Genomic DNA, 20,875 nt, shown 5'->3' with positions numbered 1-20,875 from the left:
TTTGAAATTCACTACTCGACTGAGGGACCTTACAGATAATTGTGTGTGTGGTGTACAGAGCTGAGGTAGTCATTCAAAAATCATGTTAAACACTATTGCGCACAGAGTGAGTCCATGCAACACATTTTCACTCCTGAACTTATTTAGGCTTGCCATAACAAAGGGGTTGAATACTTACTGACTCAAGCCATTTCAGCTTTTCATTATTTATTAATTTGTAGATATTTGAAAAAGCATTATTCCACTTTGATATTATGGGGTATCGTGTGTAGGCCAGTGACACAAAATCCAAATGTAATCCATTGTACTTGTTGGCTGTAACACAGCAAAATGTGGAAAAAGTCAAGGGGTGTGAATACTTTCTGAAGGCACTGTAAGTAGTATAGTTATGTGGAATTTGCATCGTTCCCTGCTGCGGATAGCTAATCCAGGTAACTCATAGGCCCTGACATTTTAGAAAGAGTTGCTTCTGCTGCCCTGTATTGTAAATCAAATCACTAGGCTATGGTGTGGAGAGGTGATTCAGTGAACTTCGTGTCGTGACTTAGTCACTGGTGGCCGATGGCGCAAAAGTAGGCCTAAACAAAGAAAGCTGAGATTCAGCACCAGACAGCGACTGAATCGGGATTCCAAAGTTCAGCACCAGACAGCGACTGAATCGGGATTCCAAAGTTCAGCACCACATGACAGTGAACACAGCGACCGTCTCAGGTCACTCCAGTGACTCCACGCTGTGAGAATCGCTGGAAATAAATGATCCAGGGGATTAAGGCCTAAACCTACTCTATGGATATGATGGATGGTTTACATTGACTGAGGCGTAGATCAGTTAGTGGTTAAATACATGAACAAGTAACTGCCACTTTTGGAAACTAAACTCGTGGACTGTGTTTATAAACACAATTATCCATTGATATGGCAATTAAAAAATATCGCCTACTAAACCTGTAGGCCTACAGCATTGTGTAATCTGGCACAACTACATTACATCTATAAACATACAATGCAATATAAGTGGGAGATCCCACTCACCTTGAAAAATATTAGTTCCAGTACTTATCTCCATAAATGTTACTTACCATTATGCTGAGCACCTCACTTGATGTTGTGTGCGTCATTAATTATACGTCAGGAGGAGCTTTCCCTTGACGATGAGGGATCACTTCACTGTTGTTGGCCGGTCTCCTATAGTGCGGCATTTAAGGGGTGTCTGATCGCTCAAGCACGACAGAGAAGTCCGCGCATTTATAACAAGCCCACATTGAAACGTTTCGATGCTCCTATAGTGACTGAAGTGGCAGGGTGCTTTCCCTGCGTTCTCTTCCAAGATTCGAACTCAGAAATTAAAGTGATAAAGTTTGTTTTAGGGCTAAACTAGCCACGCAGTGTCTGACTACATCCAACAGACTTTTTCCTCGATACAACTGCAACAGAAGAACTTGGAACATCAGTATCATTTTTTGAATTAGTAGGAGGCTACACGACAAAACGAGAAAGGTGAGTTAATAATTGTATTTATTGTATTTAGTCTCCGAGCCAGAACAGTCTAATGTTGGACTTGTAAGATACTTCCATTAATGTGTCTAATGTGTCCATTAATTTGTCTAATATGTTCATCTGCCTAATTTGTTTAGGCTAGTTCATGTCTAATGTCTGACACAACTAGAAGAAGAAGAACAAAACTGATTTGCGTATCAGGCTAATATATTCTGCATTCAGTTTAAATTCATATAAGCCAACATAGTTTAGACGCGCAAACATCATGATTTGGAAAGCATCGATCATTTAATTGCTCACTCTCTTGTTTCGCAGCCCATGGCGGTATCAATGCGTTCCTTCTGGACGTTGGCTTTAAGCGCGTGCCTTGTGTTGACGGTGAGTGCGGACTGCGGAGCAGACTGCGCATATTGTATTCACCACCTACAACTTCAACAGACAGACATCAACTCTCTCGTAAGTAGGCCTACAACTAAAACACAATATATTTTTCATTTTCATAACATAACGTTTGTATTAATAGGGAATTACTGAATGTCCTCTGTCTGCATGCGGGTTTCTCAGAACCTTTTTCGTAGAGCTGCTTAAATTTCCAAGAATTGGCCACCTACCACACAATATATTTTCAAACCATAGATGGATGTACATCACAATCATTCGCTGGTTTTGTGATTAGGCTATTTCCACTGTATTTATCACTTGGAAATTGAATAAATAGACGTATGATTTAATTATGACACCTTAATTGAATAAATGACATTAATTATGGGAATCAGCTGTAAAATTGATTTTGGGTGCAATACTCTAACTAGAGTCAAAAGCAGTAGGCAAGGACTTGAACCATAAACCACCATTGAATCTAAACATTTGACAAATTGTGTTTCAGCTGATAGCATTGATGGCTATTATTTTATAGCATACAAAGAAATACATTGTTTTGTAAATGCATATTTATTTGCCAAGGGAATCTTGGCATGCCTATAATTATTTTGGAAACAATGCAAGTCTGTTAAGTTAACATTTAGGAAAATGTTGATTTAAAAACAGTATGGCTACTGTAAGTGTACAGAGCAACCTAAATCATATGCTTCATTTTTGTTCAATTATTTGGATCTAAATTGTGCCAAGTATGACATGCAAACCTGCATGATTTCTCAAGACTAACCCTAACCCATTTGAATAGGAGAGTATGGACAGCCTAGTTTGAAATAGTGTACTTTCTATTTTCCACCACTAGATTGCAGTTAAGTATCATACTTCACATGAATATGGCTCACTTTGACTGACTCACTTTGACTGACTGAGAAACTAGCATCTGCATTATGTCATAATGTTGTTTTCAATTCAACAAAGTAGAATTATAGGAGATGGGGAATGCCCTCCCCAATCGCCTCCTAAAGCTTTGCCTGAGGCAAAGGAGGAGGTTGATGGTAGAGAGAAGCAATGTCACAGACCATTAGAGATTGATCTTAATAGATGCTCAGGATTGATTTGCTTCTGCTAAATGTACTACGTGGAATGGTGGAACACCCAAGGCACTGTGATGTTTGTGTGGAGCCCCCAGCCCCCCAACTCCCATGACCAATGACACCGTGCTGGGGGATTTAGAGTGACATTTATCACCCAACAGAGAGCACTTAACGTCTGATTGGCTGTGATCATTGGGTATCTCTCCACCAACCGTAATGTAGTTCTACCGCAAACCCGAGCACTGTGCTTTTCAAGTGGATAATGAGATTTATGGGTTATTGGAAAGGAGAACCACAAAGAGACAAAGATTTCAAGGGTGGACAGTTGAAATATTGGATAGGATGATAAACCAGGTTATTTCTCTATGTGATCAAGTTAAATGTAAAGAAAAGAGTTTCAAAACACTGATCATTTTATTGCCTTATGACTTCTGATCTCGATCTCTCCCCCAGACATGTACGTTAGAGTGTGAAGGAGCTCTCAGCCCCAAGAAGTCCTGGGAACTGTGTGAGGATGTCCTGCAGGCTAGAAATGCCGACAGTCCAACAGAGGGAGACAAGGCTACCACAGAGACATCCAAGCTGGACAACAACGACCCACATCAACTAGTAAAGAAGTATGGCGGCTTCATGAAACGCTACGGGGGATTCATGAAGAAAACAGCAGAACTGTACGGTCCTGAACCCGACGATGTCGACCATGGCAGGGAGATCCTGTTCAAACGCTACGGTGGGTTCATGAAGAAGAGTGGCGAGCCAGAAGACACACTGAGTCTGCTCCGGGAACTGGTGAGGAACGTGGATGGCGGCGATGGCGGAGTGGAGAAACGCTACGGAGGCTTTCTGAGGAGCGCCAGACAAAGCTCTGACTTGGAGAACGGTATCCGAGAGCTGCAGAAGCGCTACGGCGGCTTCATGAGGAGGGTGGGCAGGCCCGAGTGGAGGGAGGAGCAGAAACGCTATGGAGGCTTCCTCAACAAGCGAGCCTGGGGGGAGGAAGAGGAGGACGAGATGGAGAAGGAAAGAGTCGAGTTGGAAGATGTTCCTGATGTGGTAGAGAAGAGATATGGAGGATTCCTGGGATACTGACCTTCCTAAATACCTGCCACTGCTCAGTCATGTTCTGTTTTCTTGTCTTGCCTGCATTTTTACAGGTTTCTGTATATGATTGGCTGTAGTAAACATACTGAAGCCTACATGGTTATTTTAGTGGTGTGACATACTGTAGCATTCACTCTCCATCTCTAAGAGACTTCCCTAAGCACTTCTCTGACCTCTGACCTCTGTGTGCAGTAGGCTTTGTGAGACTCACTATTTTGTCATTGTAGTGACTGATGTGCCCAAAATAAAAGCTTCTCAGACTTATCAAACCGAATAAATAGCCTACAGTCAGAATAAGATATTTGCTAGACTGGAATACTTTTTCACACATCTTGCTTTACTGTGGTTAACGGCTGTCGATTTTCTAGATGTATCTATTTATTTCATTTTATTGAAATCCTTGTAACCGCCTGCTTATCTGTATGTAGAATAAATAAATTGCTCTAACTGCAGAATAATGTGTTGGTCATGAATAAATATGTCTTATTACTCTGAATCGATGTCAATTTTTTTACTTAACAGTAAAGATTTAAGGCCAATTTATGTGCTTGTTCCAAAATTCATTACAAGTAGACATGTCAAATCAATTTGGTTCAAATTCAAAACAAACAATAAGTAATCAATCCAATGTATGCTAATCAAATCAAAGGAAAAACAAACAACAAAAAATCAAATGCATTCAATCACAAAACCAGTAGCAATAATCGGTCCATCAATTAGTTAGTCAGGGGCAGCAGGTAGCCTAATGGTTAGAGCGTTGGACTAGTAACCAAAAGGTTGCAAGATTGAAACCCCGAGCTGACAAGGTAAAAATCTGTCATTCTGCCCCTGAACAGGGCAGTTAACCCACCCTGTCATAGAAAATAGGAATGTGTTCTTAACTGACTTGCCTAGTTAAATAAAAGTAAAATAAAAAATAAAAAAGTCAGTTGTGGTTGACAGTGGCTTTGTGGTGGGGGCTGGCAGTTGCTGGATGGAGGTTGTGGTTGGTTGGTGTTGGTGTTGGGACTGGGAAAACCTGTGTTGGTGTTGGGGCTGTGTTGGAAACCAGGGGTTGATGCTGGGACTGGGGACCTGGGAAAAAACAGTGAACTGGGGCTGCTGCAGTTGCTGGGTTGGGGTCTGTAGAAGGGAGGGAAGACAACCTGAGGAGCAGGCAGACACACAAGTGAGCCCTAAACCCAGAGGTCAATGGTGGTACTTCCCTGTGGCTTGCTAGATCTTTGGTCCTCCCTTTGGTCCTCCCTTTGCACCTCTTCTGGTGTGGTGATGAAAAGTTCCTGGTTCTGGTCTGGTTCTGTTAGAGGGATAAGTGCAGGAGGGTGGAGGGTATGTCCATCAGCCTGAGTGGGTGTTGGTGGAGGAGCAATGCAGCAGCTGGAGGACAGAGGAAACTAACAGGGCCCAGAACCACTTGGCCATGGCACACTCACAAACAGATGGTAGGTGTGTTCAGTGACAGTGCCTCCTTATGGACAGCTCTCTGTATGTACCTTGTGCCATCCATAGTTGGATTCCCTAGTGGGGAGGCAACCATGAAGAGCCGTCTGAGGAAAGTCCTTCTGTTCGGAGTGTGTTGTCAGGGTCACGACGATGGGTTATTGGTGGGGTCCAGGTCTGATCATTTCGTTGCAGGGATGGGGGATATTTTTGGGACGTCTTGATGGTGGCTGCTGATGGTGGCTGCATCATGTTATGGGTATTATTGTCATCAGCAAGGACTAGGGATGTTTTTAAATAAAAATAAACGGAATAGAGCTAAGCACAGGCAAAATATTAGAAGAAAACCTGGTTCAGTCTGTTTTACAACAGACACTGGGAGACAAATTCACCTTTCAGCAGGACAATAACCTAAAACATAAGGCCTAATATACACTGGAGTTCCTTACCAAGATGACATTGAATGTTCCTGAGTGGCCTAGTTACAGTTTTGGCTTTAAATGGCTTGAAAATCTATGGCAAGGCTTGAAAATGGCTGTCTAGCCATGATCAACAACCAATTTGACAGAGCTAGAAGAATTTGAAAAAGAATCCTGTGCAAATATTGTACAATCCAGGTGTGCAAAGCTTTTAGAGATTTACAGAGAGACTCACAGCTGCAATTGCTTCCAAAAGGGAATTCTAACATGTATTAAATGTGAATACTTATGTACATTTCAGTATTTCATTCTTCAATACATTTGCAAAAATGTCCAAAAACCTGTTTTCACTTTGTCATTACGGGGATTGTGTGTAGTTGGGAGAGTCTTTACAAATATTTAATCAATTTTGAATTCAGGCTGTAACACAACAAAAATGAAGGCACTGTATATTTCTGAAGGCACTGTATATTTGTATCAGAAAATGTATTCTAATTAAACTGTCATAAAATAGTAGTAGAATTGTATATAGTTCAGGTGTCACGGTCTTCCTCCTCTTCATCTGAAGAGGAGAGGCGAGAAGGATCAGAGGACCAAAATGCGGCATGGTATGTGTTCATAGTGAATTTTAATAAAGAGAACACTGAACACTGCAACACTATACAAAAGAGTAACAAAAACAATAAACCAATGACGACCGTGAAGCTACAAATGAGACCTGTGCTGAACACAAGCCACTAACATAGACAATCACCCACAAACAAACAGTGCCACCCAGGCTACCTAAGTATGATTCTCAATCAGAGACAACTAATGACACCTGCCTCTGATTGAGAACCATACTAGGCCGAAACATAGAAATCCCAAATCATAGAAAATCAAACATAGACTGCCCACCCAACTCACGCCCTGACCATACTAAATAAATACAAAACAAAGGAAATAAAGGTCAGAACGTGACATCAGGCCAGTGAAATACAAATTACAAAATAGGTATTGAAGTATTGAAATACATATATAAAATACATGTCACAGAAATACTGCCCATTGTTGGCACCAGCTACCTGCACTGTAAACCTGCAACAGTTTACTAACCACTGTACTTCCAGTAATACACTGTAAATTCTATAAATACAGTATGTTGCTGTAGTTAGGTGTTCCAGTAATATGCTGTAAAAGAACGAGTGACATCACCGATTGAAACGCTACTAGCATGCATCACTAACTAGCTTGCTATTTCACACTGGTTACACACAAACACACAGACACACACACGCATACACAAAGGGGTAGTCATAGCAAGATTAAAAGACAAAGCCCTACTAGGGATGAATACATTGTGTCAACATTTGATGGCAGAACAGATGGCTTCTTCCTCAAATTAGCTGTTTGAGGGATTTGACATGTTCGACTCATATTGTCAAAATTGTAACAATGGAAGTTGAAAGGCAAATGTTTCTTTATTGTTGAGAACTAAAGAAGCCTATTGTTGAGAACTAAAGAAGACAAAGGAGATGATTGTGGACTACAGAAAAAAGAGGACCGTGCACACCCCCATTCTCATCGACAGGGTTGCAGTGGAGCAGGTTGAGAACTTCAAGTTCCTTGGTGTCCACATCACCAACAAACTAACATTTTCCAAGCACACCAAGACAGCCTTGAAGAGGGCACAACAAAACCAATTCCCCCTCAGGAAACTGAAATGATTTGGCATGGGTCCTCAGATCCTCAAAAGGTTTCTACAGCTGAACCATCGAGAGCATCACTGCCTGGTATGGCAACTGCTTGGCTTCCGACCGCAAGGCATTACAGAGGGTAATGCGAACGGCCCAGTACATCACTGGGGCCAAGTTTCCTGCCATCCAGGACCTCTATACCAGGCAGTGTTTCTCCCTTCTTTTACACCGCTGCTACTCTCTGTTGTTATCATCTATGCATAGTCACTTTAATAACTCTACCTACATGTACATATTACCTCAACTAACCGGTGCCCCCGCACATTGACTCTGTACCGGTACCCCCCTGTATAAAGTCTCGCTATTGTTATTTTATTGCTGCTCTTTAATTACTTGTTACTTTTATTTCTTATTCTTATCCATATTTTTTAAAACTGCATTGTTGGTTAGGGGCTCGTAAGTAAGCACTTCACTGTAAGGTCTACTACACCTGTTGTATTCGGCGCATGTGACTAATAAAATTTGATTTGATTTAACATGATTTTTCATCCATCCAACTTCCATTGTCCTCCAAGAGTTGTGCAGTAGTGGGAATAAATAGTCACGCAACAATCATCAACAAATATTTCATATTTTAAAAACTTAACTATGCAGTATTAATTAACAGTTTGAAAACTACTTGTAAACACCTTAAGGTAAAGTGTTACCGCGGTCCCCCACAACTCCCAAAACCCACTGACCTTGCATATTACCAGCACAGTTGAGTAACCTAAATATCTAGGGCTTGGGAATACAATAGCAAGGTACGGGGAGGCCAGTCCAGCTCAACATGCAATCAATAAATCAATAGATGTTCTCACAAAGAAACCTCAAACTACACACTAGTAAATATTATTGAATAGATGGAAAATAATTTAAAAAACAAACCGGTCAATCTTTATTGTCCCCAAACATGGTCTGGGCTCCTGATTTATACTAAAAGGACACACTTTTTTTCACGCCACTTCGATACGAAGTGATTTTTGTAGCAGGTTAGGAGAATATTTGTATGAACTATTTTCTTCCATCAGTCTCCTAACCTGCTATGCTCATCTCCTAACCTGCTGCGTAAATTCTCCTAACCTACTACTTGAAGTGGCGTGAAAATAGTGTTTCCCTTATATACCGCAGTCATAAATGAGATCATCAGCACAAACATCACATTGCTTCCTGTGTCATGATCATTGTCTTGGTTTTAGGATACAAATCGATCTTAATTGTCGGGGCAGTGAATATAAAAGTACTTGAATTATTCATGTTAATTGATGTAATTAATAATTCAGTTATATTATTAGCTTTAGATGAAGAAAAAACAACTGAAGCTAAGATAGCATATGAAGTCTATATACATAATACTATTCATGAGATTTGATTGATTTAGGATTATTGTCAAAGTAATTTCAATTGTAAAGTGTGTGTGTGAGAGAGAGGTGGACGGGCGATACAATTTTGCAACATGGACTAACATTGGCTACAAGATTGAGTGGACCACGGATTTGAGGTGGACGGTGGACAGCGGTTCCTTTTGACCGTAGATTTTCGAATGCATGAATTATTGTTTGTCGTCAGCACAGGGCATCATCATGGGTTATTTTTTTACCAATGAGTCGCTTGTAGTAAAATCGTCGTCTCCCCACAATGCCTCTTACTAGGTCAAAGTTAATAGGTAGCCGCGACTGGCTGTGCCGATTTGGATACGTTTAGCGCGCAGAACACAGACAAAGTGTTTGAAGAAAGGGAACCAATATTTAGCCTATAGATTAAGGTAAGCGTATCTTTATATTAAACTGAATGACAACTGATTAAACGGGCCGTTTCTAATATAGGCTACTTCCATCAACTCATCACATAGAGAATGCTGAGCAAATGGTTCATAGGAGACGCGCCCTGCCTGTGTGCGGTTAAAGCCATAGCCTGCCCTACGATATAGAATTGAACTTTGTCTCGAGGTTAACACGGTGTCGGTCCCTACTACCTCACTGTGCAAAGGTCGGAAAAGTAATCCTATAATAGGATAAGCGCTATTATTTTTGTTTACTTTGATGCTCGATATAGGTTTCTAAGACTTGTTCTCGTAAGGAAAGGGGTAAGTTAAACGCTGTGTAGCCATATTTGAAGATATCAACTGAATTAGAAAACGTAGTATTTTGTCGACATCCTATCATCCTTATTAGTGTTCTTATTCTATGCCGATTCTGACATTGAGGATCGAGGGAAAGAAAACAATCAACATAGCGGGGAAATAAAGCAATAAATTGTAATGGTTTTTACCTTTATTAATTCAGAATAAGGCCTATGGAAACCCATAGGCTAACAACAGACCTGACAATGCTATATAGTTTTGGGAAAAGAGAGACAGTTGTTTTTCCATTAACCATACCATCAGAATATATTCTAGCCTATGTATAACGCATAATTGTAATTTTTAACTCAACTTTAATTCATGCGGTTTGATAGGTACTCTACTAATCTTTAAGATGAACTTCGCTCTGGAGACGCTACAGGTGCTGGCCTTGTCCATATATTATAACATGGAGGCACTTGTAAAACTCTTCATCCCTTCGCGGAAGAAGAGCGTTGCGGGAGAAACTATCCTCATCACAGGGGCGGGTAGCGGCATCGGCAGGCTGATGGCGCTTGAGTTCGCCTCCATGGGCGTAACGCTGGTGCTGTGGGACATTAGCCAGGATGGCAACAAGGAAACGGCTCGACTGGTGAAGCAAAAGGGCGCGGCCAGAGTCCACTCATACATCTGTGACTGCAGCAACAAGGCAGAGGTGTACTCTGTGGCTGACCAGGTGGGTTTTATGCCACCTGGTCAGGTATATGGTCTATATACCTGGCCAGGTATGGATGTTATCACCCATGTTCTACCACTTTCCTACAGCAGGTAATAGTTTGAAGGTCTGTAGTATTTTTGACAGGCTACAGTACCGTATTTTTCAAAACATACTGTACACTGATCTTCGAAGTTGTAATTTGAGCTGTTGCAAATACACCGCACTGCAAAGCTCCTTCCGGAAAGCATGCAAATGTATTTGAGAGGGAAGATATTTACATAAATAATTGATGTCAGCCCAAAGTCTATTATAAGGTACAACAACTCAAAGGGCCTTCATGCTTTGGGAACAAATGTTGAAAGACTCCCACACATTCCATGTCTGCTCTGTTCAGGTCCACCTCATGATTACAGCTCAGATCCCACAATATTCCCATACTGTGAGCCAGTGCATAGGTATTGGTTAGATATTGGAGATCACAGTCATACTCTGTTACACTCTCAGAAAAAAGGGTTCCAAATGAGTTTTTTGTGGAGGGATGGGGTTATACCTAGAACCTTTAACATCCTAAGAACCGTTTTTGGAAGAAAGGGATCTTTGATGACTCTTTGACGGGCAAGAAATGTTATACAGTTGTTGGAAGTTTACATACACTTCAGCCAAATAAATTTAAACTCAGTTTTTCACAATTCCTGAAATGTAATCCAAGTAAATATTCCCTGTCTTAGGTCAGTTAGGATCACCAATTTATTTTAGGAATGTGACATGTCAGAATAATAGTAGAGAGAATGATCTATTTCAGGTTTTATTTCTTCCATCACATTTCCAGTGGATCAGAAGTTTACATACACTCAATTAGTATTTGATAGCATTGCCTTTAAATTGTTTAACTTGGATCAAATTTCGGGTAGCCTTCCACAAGCTTCCCACAATAAGTTGGGTGTATTTTGGCCCATTCCTTCTGACAGAGCTGGTGTAACTGAGTCAGGTTTGTAGGCCTTCTTGCTCGCACGCATATTTTCAGTTCTGCCCAGAAATGTTCTATGGGATTGAGGTCAGGGCATTGTGATGGCCACTCCAATACATTGACTTTGTTGTCATGCACAAATGACTTGTGTCATGCACAAAGTAGATGTTTTAACCGACTTGCCAAAACTATAGTTTGTTAACAAGAAATTTGTGGAGTGGTTGAAAAACGAGTTTTAATGACTCCAGCCTAAGTGTATGTAAACTTCCGACTTCAACTATACATACAACCATATATCATTTTCCCCAGCATGCTCTATTGCAGGGAGATTTTCAGAATAGTTTGTTTTACTGTAATATCTGTGTTTTTGCATGTACATTACTTGGTTGATAAATGTTATGCTACACGAAAATAAATAACATACAGTTTTCTATAATCCAATCTGTTAGTAATTGGATGTATTTCATCCGTTACTGAGATGGTTGTTCCAGTTTGGATGATTGAGGTAGTCTCAATATTCAATCTTCCCTACCTTGGTAGTCATTCTGAATGCAGGTTGCAGGTGATTAACAATTCCACAATTGGTTATCCTAACTCTGGCTGGATTGCAATAGGAATTACAGATAATTTTGCAAACCAGCATAATGTGATTTGCAGGCTGATGTTTCTAGTAAACCAGGATATTCCTAACACCACTATGTTAGGGTATAATTAGTCCCTCAAATAAAGGCCTTATGATATATGTAATGTATTGTCATAAATAATTACATTTTAAAGTATAATAAGGCTGGTGTAACCATTCATAGATAATTCTAGGAAGAACCCTCCAAAGATAAAATGTTTCTCGGCAGAACCCTTCACAGACGGTTCTAGGAAGAACCTTTAGATTATAAAATGGCTCTAGGTAGAACCATATGCAGGGGGTTCTTTGAAGTACCCTACATAGATAGGGCTCCTGAGTGGCACGGTGCTAGAGGCATCACCACAGACCCTGGTTCGATCCAGGGCTGTATCACAACAGGCTGTGATTGGGAGTCCCATAGGGTGGTGCACAATTGGCCCAGCGTTGTCTGGGTTAGGGAAAGATTTGGCCGGAGTAGGCTGTCATTGTAAAATAAGAATTTGTTCTTAACGCACTTGCCTAGTTAAATAAAGCTTATATTAAAAAATAGATATTTAAAAAAGAACCCTCTGCAACGGGTTCTACCCAGCACCAAAAAGGGTTCCCCTATGGGGACAAACCAAAGAACCCTGTGTGGTTCTACTTAGCACCTTTTATTACTCAGAGATTAGCGGTAATCTGTGTGATCTCTGTGTGGTAGATTTAGGCCCAGTTCCATTTATGTTCTTATCCTGTTACGTCTATACAGCATGCTATATTATGTGTTGATTGCCAGGTGAAAAGGGAAGTGGGAGACGTGACAATCCTGATAAACAATGCAGGCATTGTCACAGGGACGAAGTTCATGAATGCTCCTGACAGCCTGATTGAGAAGTCTATGGAGGTCAACTCCAATGCTCACTTCTGGGTGAGTTGGAATTTTATCATGAACATTTTGTATTTTTCTGCGACATGTCAAATCAAAATCAAATCAAATCAAATTTTATTTGACAAATGCCTCGTATACAACAGGTGTAGACTAACAGTGAGATGTTTAAGGGTCCTTTTCCAACCATGCAGAGTTAAAGATAAGATATAAGAAATAGAAAATAGAAATAGTGACATGAGGAATAGATACACAGTGAATAATGAAAAACAATAACATGGCTATATACAGCGAGTACCAGTACCGAGTCGATATGCAGGGATATGAGGCTATTGAGGTAGCTATGTACATATTGGTAGGGGTAAAGTGACATAGATAATAGACTGAGCAGTAGCAGCAGCGTACGTGGTTTGTGTGTGTGTGTGTGTGTGTGTGTGTGTGTGTGTGTGTGTGTGTGTGTGTGTGTGTGTGTGTGTGTGTGTGTGTGTGTGTGTGTGTGTGTGTGTGTGTGTGTGTGTGTGTGTGTGTGTGTGTGTGTGTGTGTGCGTGTGTGCGCATTTTATGTGTGTGTTGGGGTGTCAGTGTAAGTGTGTGTGAGTGTGTGTGTGGTTATAGACCAGTGTGTGTGCATAGAGTCAGTGCAAGAGAGTTAGTTAAAAAAGGGCCAATGCAGGTAGTCCGGGTAGGGTTAGGGTTGTGAGGCTTGGGCTTGGGTGTTGAAGCTGTTCAGGGTCCTGTTGGTTCGAGACTTGGTGCACTGGTACCACTTGCCATGCGGTAGCAGAGAGAACAGTCTATGGCTTGGGTGGCTGGAGTCTTTGAAAATATTTTGGGCCTGACACCGCCTGGTAAAGAGGTCCTGGATGGCACGGCGCTTGGCCCAGCGATGTACTGTGCCATACTCACCACCCTCTGTAGCACCTTGCGGAATGGGTGCCTTGCAGTTGCCCTACCAAGCGGTGATGCAGCCAGTCAGATGCTCTTGAACGTTTTGCGGATCTGCAGTGCCATCTTTTCAAGTCTAAGAGTAAAACAGTAGCATAGGGAATGATAGATGGCCTAAGCCCGCAGGATGTGCCAGACCAGCCTATGGAAATAATGCTAAACGTAACACAACATGCTCATATCAATATAGGTGTAAGATAAACATAAAATAAAAAAATACTTAGACAAGGAGAGACAAAGAACATGTTCAAATATCAGTGCGCATGGGGTATTTTTTATTATATGCGTAGTATGTCGCCAGCAAAGTAATTCTCAACCATGATCATCTGTTTTCCCCCAGACTTACAAGGCGTTTCTCCCTGCAATGATAGCCAGTAACCATGGTCACCTGGTGAGCATCGCAAGCTCTGCTGGACTGATTGGAGTCAACGGCCTGGCAGGTTAGATATACTCATCTCACTCACTACCCCTCTAAAGTGGGATATAAATATTTTACCCAACATCACATAGTGTGAGTGTGAACACTCAGAGTAATGCATTCCCATTCCTCTAATCTCTGTCTGTGCTCAGATTACTGTGCCAGTAAGTTTGCGGCTGTGGGCTTTGCTGAGTCTGTGGCACTGGAGCTGCTAGCGACAAAGAAAAACGGAGTGAAGACCACTATTGTGTGTCCCTTCTTTATTAACACGGGGATGTTTGACGGCGCTGTCACCAAGTAGGTCCACCGTTCTGACACACACACACATACCCAGAACACATTTTGCTACCATAAGCTCTGTTAGAGGAAGTGCTGCGACTGTAGACACAATATGGAAATATGTACAATGTTGCACTGCGCTATGTGTAGTAGCAGTGTGTAGCTAAGCAATAAAATGCTTGCTCTACTTCACTTTGCTAGAAGGTGAAATTCTACTTTGTAACTATTTTGAGCAGTAAATGTATATGATTTAGACCAGGGAGTGGAAATACAATTAATGGCAGTATACCCTGGTGTGTAGATGACCTTCAATTATTGTCTAGGGCGGGGCAACCTCGCTCTACTAGTTATGTGACACCACCATAGATGCCATGGAGCCAGCTCTACCTGGAGTGCCTAGGGCCATGTCCTTAGATGTCGCTAGTGATCAAGGCCGTTTGAGTGGCGCGCGTGTGTGTGTGTGTGTGTGTGTGTGTGTGTGTGTGTGTGTGTGTGTGTGTGTGTGTGTGTGTGTGTGTGTGTGTGTGCGTGCGTGCGTGCGTGCGTGCGTGCGTGCGTGCGTGCGTGCGTGCGTGCGTGCGTGCGTAATGTCAGTATGAGTTACGAAAATGCCAGCGTCCCTCAGTCTTGCTCTTTGGGCCCTTCTATTTTCTCACTTTATTATTCATGCTGTTTGGTTCAGCTTTTTACTGGCCACAGAGCAGAGCAATGCTTACCACATCCTGTTACTCAGACACACACACACACACACACACACACACACACACACACACACACACACACACACACTGTCAAATTTCTGAACAAAAATCAGGAACCAATCACGATGAGATTTGAATGAGATTGTGATGTTGAAAGTCCCCACACAAAAGTCCTGTTTTTATCAAGATGCTACAATGGTTATTTGTTCTCCAAAGTTTATGGGTTTTATGTCTTTTAAGGAACAGACTGAAGGCAGAAACTGATTACAAAGTACAACGTTCATCGTGGCATAACATTTTGAAGGATTTGAAGTGAAATGTAAAAGGGGCTTAGACAATCATTTTTGAAGGCATCAGTGCATGCAGTGTGTTTTTAGATGTAGATTCACACTAGAGAGTGCCATTACTTTGAACTGCTGATCAGTGAGAGAAATGATTTGTTTGGTTTTGGGTGCTTCCTGCAGATGGCCCTTTCTCATGCCCATCCTGGAACCTGACTATGTGGCCAAAATGATCGTCCGTGCTATCCAAACTGACCAAGTGTACCTGTATATGCCTCGGATCCTCTACCTCATCCTCGCCCTCAAGAAGTAAGAACTGTACCAAACACTATGCAGGATTTACTAAATGGACCCCCGGGCCCTAGCCGCTACCTCCCCAGTCCCAGTTGTCTCTTAGGTTTAGATGTATTCAAACAGGTTTTCTATATCTTTGTTTATACAACCACAGCAGTCACGTGTCAAAAAATGCAGCATCTACCTGTGGAGGGGGTCTACCTGCTACTAGTACCCAAAAGCATTCTGCATTTTTGTTCGACTACTGGGGGTAAAACAGATACATTCCATTCTACTTGAAATATGAGGACTCATAAAGAAAAGGGAAGGGAAAGGGGGAATAGCCAGTCAGCTGTACAACTGAATGCATTCAACTGAAATGTGTCTTAAAAGTGTATTTATTTGTATTTATTAAGGCATTATTATGATCCACCCCAACACTGACTTTCAAATCTTTGTACTCAGCAATGACTTAGATTGTTGACACAACAAAAATGTATGGAGAGGACGCAACAGATAAAACTGTGGACACTGTGGACTGAGAACAGTGGTGTAGTGAAGGGTAAACTCACGTTAACGCAGTTCACCGCACCTTTTTGATTTTGGCAAGCGGATACCCAACTTTTGCGCCAAAAAATGCATTGAAAGTGTAGGGAGCGTTACTTTACTCACCGGGCTCAATTCAACCAAATCCACATTGCAGTATTTTTTACATCAAAATAGAAACATGATGGTTAAATAAAACAGCAGATTGGTTTAGGGACCTATGTGTGCGCAGAAGCGGGAGTTGGGTCAATAAAGCCATTGCGTGCATAAACATTGTTGTTTGTCCCTCACCTGGACAGACACCAAGCAGATTGATCCGGTACGAATGCAGATGAGCAAGCCTTCATTGTGTCAAATGGTGTGGGGGCTATAAGCAAAAGTGCAAATACTCCATCACAGGGACTGAGATTGAGAGTGGAGTGAGAGAGATTGAGAGTGGAGTGAGAGAGATTGAGAGCTGGAACACGTTGTTTGTGGTGGTGCTTGTCTAAACACTAGAGATTGCTCTAGAGATCTGAGTGATTAATGCAGGCCTGCCACAGAGGACACTTGACCTGACAGCTGCCTAGGTGGAAAGGTGCATGTGTAAACAAAGAGTGGAGAGAGGAGGTTGCGTGAGAGACTGAGTCGAAGGCGGGTAGCGGGCACAAAACGCACACGCAAACACACAAATAAGTGCACACACGCATCACACACACGCTTACAGTACACTCGACCGCACGCACATGCAACTTTACGACATGTACACGAACTCGCATACACCCACCCATGTGTACTTCTTTCACACAATCAACATGAACACGCTCGCAGAAACAAGGTGACATGCACCACACGGTTACATGTCAAAATAACTGTCTATGTACCTCTAGCCATTATGTCATGTTTATTCAGTGTTTAAGGATGTGCTACGAATGCTTTGGATAGTAGTTCATGCTAATCATTCATATCAAACACTATAAACACAGGCATTGGTTTCAGAGGCGGTAGGGAAAGGTCATAACACGTGAGTGATTACAACACAGCCTAGACAGGAACTGAGAATGTAGACAGACATTTTCTCTACCGCAGACTGCTTCTCTGCTGTTACATTGGGACAGAGTTGAACTTTTTAGTGGGACTATGACCCCATTGCAACACACACCCCCACACACACTTGCTACTATGAGCACACTGTTTTTATCTAAGGATTCACTGACATTAATTCTAAACTGCATCTGGGCCCTTCAGTACCTTCACACAGGCGTAAAACTCCCACTCTTAATGATGCATTTTTAAAGAAATCCTATTGCTAATTACCTACTGCAACTAATTTAATGAAAATGTATTCCTTGAATTTGATTGAAGTGCCAAAAATGCATAAATTGGATAGATGATTAACTCACAAAAGAACCTGGATTCTAAGGTGGACATTTAGTCAGTTGGGCTTTAGCTGGGAAGCCCTCCATGAATGAGAGCACCTCAGAGAGAGAGAGAGAGGGAGATAGGAGAGATAGCAAGATAGGAAAGTGAAGGAGAGAGAGAGAGATATGACTCACCTCCTATTCCTCCTGTATCAATTGTAATCAAGCTCTACTTCCGTATGGAAATCTGTATGGAAATCTGCACACTACCACAAAGCCTTTGATGGTTCCTATTGTAATTTTTTCCAAAAAATGATTGTAAAAGTTAATGTGGTGCATGATCATATGGAGTCACTAGCATTTATGTCAGTCATAAAGGCATTTTATGTTTGATTATTGATGTTTGAAGTGCAGCCGTTCTTCACAGAATGGCTTTACTGCACATATACAGTATATGTACATGACTATTCAATTATTTTGTTCAGCATTTATTGGGTTTTGTGCGTTTGGAGAAGAAAAAAAATGGGTCAATAATTTACAGCTGCTGTGAAGTAGAATAAATAACCCCTGTCTCTTTTTATCACGTGTGTTCTCTTCTCACAGCATTTTGCCCACTAAGATGGGGCTCCTCTTGGGAGACTACATGGGGGCATTCAATTTCATGGATGCATTCAAAGGCCATGGGAAAAAGGACTGAAGCATTCAATAAGTGCTCAGGAGGGGAGGATCTCAATCCATTTCCTGCATGAAGTGCTGCAGTTTACAACCCTTTGTGAATCTAGACTACATTTTAATAAGCTTTTCTGACTTTTATCATGGAAGTAATGTGCATGTCCTACATATCAGTGCCTAACTGCCTATACATGTACATATACAAAATTCACTGTAGAATTGAATTGTTAGTGCACAAATAATTATCGCCTATGAAGGATGTTTTCAAGAGCCATTGGCAGTATACAGAGAGGATGCACTCGTATGAAACTATGGTTACTAATTCTACCATATGTGTTGTTACCTCTTGTTTTACTATTGTGTGGGAATACCGTATGAAGTAAATGTCTGTCATTTTACGTCCAATGAGATTTCTCTCCTGAGAGTCACTTGAAATGTATTCATTTACAAAAGCTACTGCTTTAAAGTGGTTGTTGAATGATATATTGCTTTTATGTATTTTAATCGCAGTATATGCATTGTTAGCCTTAATTATATTATAGTCTTATTATGTAGCTTGTTCAAAAGTATCCGCATCAAAAATGTAGTTGGGATATATATTGCCATGGCAATAAAGCTGCTAAGAAACTTTAATCATTTAATAATATGCCAAAGTATACTTTAAAGGTTGCTGATGTTTCAACTCGTTATGTGATAGTATGAAATTATGGACATATCATCATTATTCATTTACAGGTGCAGCCATGGTTATCTTTTCAGATAATCCCAATCGTATATCATGTCTTAATGATTGACCATGTATGCCTCATATTAATCTTTGCTTGATGGAAAGTTAAATGTTTGGAAAGCTTTACAACTGTCTGATCGCATAATAAAATACATAAACCATGTATGTTATCTTCTTTACGCCATTGACTAAAAGTAGGACATCTGTTCAAAGTAATAGATTGGCACAGAGTAAGAGACGTTCTTCGCTTGATTGCTTGTTTGATAATGAGTGCAACTCTTAATCGGTATTCTGAGAGCCACAATGTTGTAGTGCACATCTGCTGTGTGCAGGGGATTGTTGATTATAGGCATCATCTCAACATGTGCATGGAAAAACACACTCTAGGAATCTGCAGGTCTGGTGGATCCTCGCAGTCTGACAGTGGTCAGTCACCGTTAAAACATTTAACAACCCTACTTATCATTCGCTGATTCGAGGGGAAAACAACATTGCTGTAGACCTCAATAGCCAGATTTGAGGAAGCAGGGTAATGTGTGGGTGGCTCCGTCAGTAAAGCAACAGCACCACCTCGCGTAAATGGCTCTGAAACACTAATGCGAAACAATAGCACTGACATACAACCGACACTACATTACATGATACAAATTTGTCGAAATACAATACAACTGAAGCTTTTCAAATGTGTTTTATTGTATCAAGTCATAGACTATTACCTTACATAATGCATACACTTGAAACAATCAGTAAAAAGTTAAGTATTTTCACCAATTAACCTGGTCCCAGATCTGCATATGCCCTCACGAGTATGTGATTCAAAATACTAGCCAACTGAGATTCCAAGGGGTTTGGCTAACTGCATATACTGTATGTGATGGTGTATACACTGCGGCAGCATGGATTATTGAATCAGAATATGACCCACTTTACTCCTGGCACTCATTTATTTAAACCTGCCCAACAGAGTCGACCTTTACATTGCAAGACTGTTTAGCATAACAGCGAATCAGATGTTGGACAAAGCACATTTGGGACTCCCGAGTGGCGTAGCGGTCTAAGGCACTGCATCTCGGTGCTAGAGGCATCACTACAGACCCTGTTTTTAATTCCAGGCTGTATCATAACCGGCTGTGATTGGGAGTCCCATAGGGCGGCGCACAATTGGCCCAGCATCGTACGTATTAGGGTTTAGCTGGGTAGGCAGTTATTGTAAATAATAATTTGTTCTTAACTGACTTGCCTAGTTAAATAAATAACAATACAGATCTGCGATCAGGCTTGGTGCCAATGTTATGGTTTTTCACAATCGTGTACAAGCAATTTTTGGATCCGTGTTGAAACGTGTCATTAGTCGGTCAGCAGCGATCAAATGCATGTACTAACTTTATGATCATTTTCTTGTCTTTGTACCTGACTTGCATATCATAACTACCTTTTGCAAAACTTTAAATACAAACGTCATCAGCGAATACAAAATGAATTGTAGTCTTTATTTCAGAATATTAAAACAAAATGTTCACCCGAAGAGAAATACGTACAATTACGTTAACTGTTTCCGGCAATGAGTAAATACTTCTGCACGGAATTCTAATTCAATCCCATCAGTGTCATACCATGTACAATATCGAGAAATCTCTAATGGGGACTCACTTGTATGATTTTTTACAATATTGCTGACATGCAGAGTGAAGTTGGGTTACTTCTAAGTAAATCATCTCCAACATGGTCACCTTCCATTATAGAGCTTGTGTGGATTGAGGCTATACGTTCATATCAGTGGTGTTCCTCCATTGTATTCACCTTAGTTCCTATTGTGTA

The 20,875-nt window shown here is 41.2% G+C and overlaps 2 protein-coding genes across 3 annotated transcripts; both read left to right on the top strand.

Moving 5' to 3' along the window:
- The first annotated feature begins 1,256 nt into the window (after window positions 1-1,256).
- Window positions 1,257-4,555, top strand: penkb (proenkephalin b). The gene is made up of 3 exons (XM_046355072.1): window positions 1,257-1,497; window positions 1,813-1,953; window positions 3,420-4,555. The coding sequence occupies exons 2-3, from the start codon at window positions 1,816-1,818 to the stop codon at window positions 4,053-4,055; spliced, it is 774 nt and encodes a 257-aa protein (XP_046211028.1). The 5' UTR covers window positions 1,257-1,497; window positions 1,813-1,815; the 3' UTR covers window positions 4,056-4,555.
- A 4,698-nt stretch (window positions 4,556-9,253) lies between these two features.
- On the top strand, window positions 9,254-19,220 carry sdr16c5b (short chain dehydrogenase/reductase family 16C, member 5b). 2 transcript variants are annotated; one of them, XM_046355996.1, is made up of 7 exons: window positions 9,254-9,406; window positions 10,099-10,439; window positions 12,786-12,917; window positions 14,161-14,260; window positions 14,391-14,535; window positions 15,683-15,808; window positions 18,262-19,220. In XM_046355996.1, the coding sequence occupies exons 2-7, from the start codon at window positions 10,119-10,121 to the stop codon at window positions 18,353-18,355; spliced, it is 918 nt and encodes a 305-aa protein (XP_046211952.1). In that variant the 5' UTR covers window positions 9,254-9,406; window positions 10,099-10,118; the 3' UTR covers window positions 18,356-19,220. The 2 variants fall into 2 exon arrangements, with proteins under 2 accessions (XP_046211952.1, XP_046211953.1); XM_046355997.1 differs by lacking the exon at window positions 9,254-9,406 and adding an exon at window positions 9,570-9,727.
- The last annotated feature ends 1,655 nt before the right edge of the window (window positions 19,221-20,875 follow it).

Source organism: Oncorhynchus gorbuscha, linkage group LG07 (genome assembly GCF_021184085.1).
Source record: "Oncorhynchus gorbuscha isolate QuinsamMale2020 ecotype Even-year linkage group LG07, OgorEven_v1.0, whole genome shotgun sequence".
NCBI lineage: Eukaryota > Metazoa > Chordata > Actinopteri > Salmoniformes > Salmonidae > Oncorhynchus > Oncorhynchus gorbuscha.
The sequence above is the reverse complement of the archived record's forward strand: the minus strand, read 5'-3'. Positions and strand labels throughout refer to the sequence as shown.

What these genes read in the sequence shown, in the direction of transcription:
- sdr16c5b (XM_046355996.1), top strand. Translation starts at nt 10,119, where the DNA reads ATGAACTTCGCTCTGGAGACGCTACAGGTGCTGGCCTTGTCCATATAT. An exon ending in TGTACTCTGTGGCTGACCAG is followed by an intron (nt 10,440 to 12,785) that starts GTGGGTTTTATG and finishes GTTGATTGCCAG; the next exon opens with GTGAAAAGGGAAGTGGGAGA. An exon ending in TTTGACGGCGCTGTCACCAA is followed by an intron (nt 14,536 to 15,682) that starts GTAGGTCCACCG and finishes TGCTTCCTGCAG; the next exon opens with ATGGCCCTTTCTCATGCCCA.
- penkb (XM_046355072.1), top strand. Translation starts at nt 1,816, where the DNA reads ATGGCGGTATCAATGCGTTCCTTCTGGACGTTGGCTTTAAGCGCGTGC. An exon ending in AGACAGACATCAACTCTCTC is followed by an intron (nt 1,954 to 3,419) that starts GTAAGTAGGCCT and finishes TCTCTCCCCCAG; the next exon opens with ACATGTACGTTAGAGTGTGA.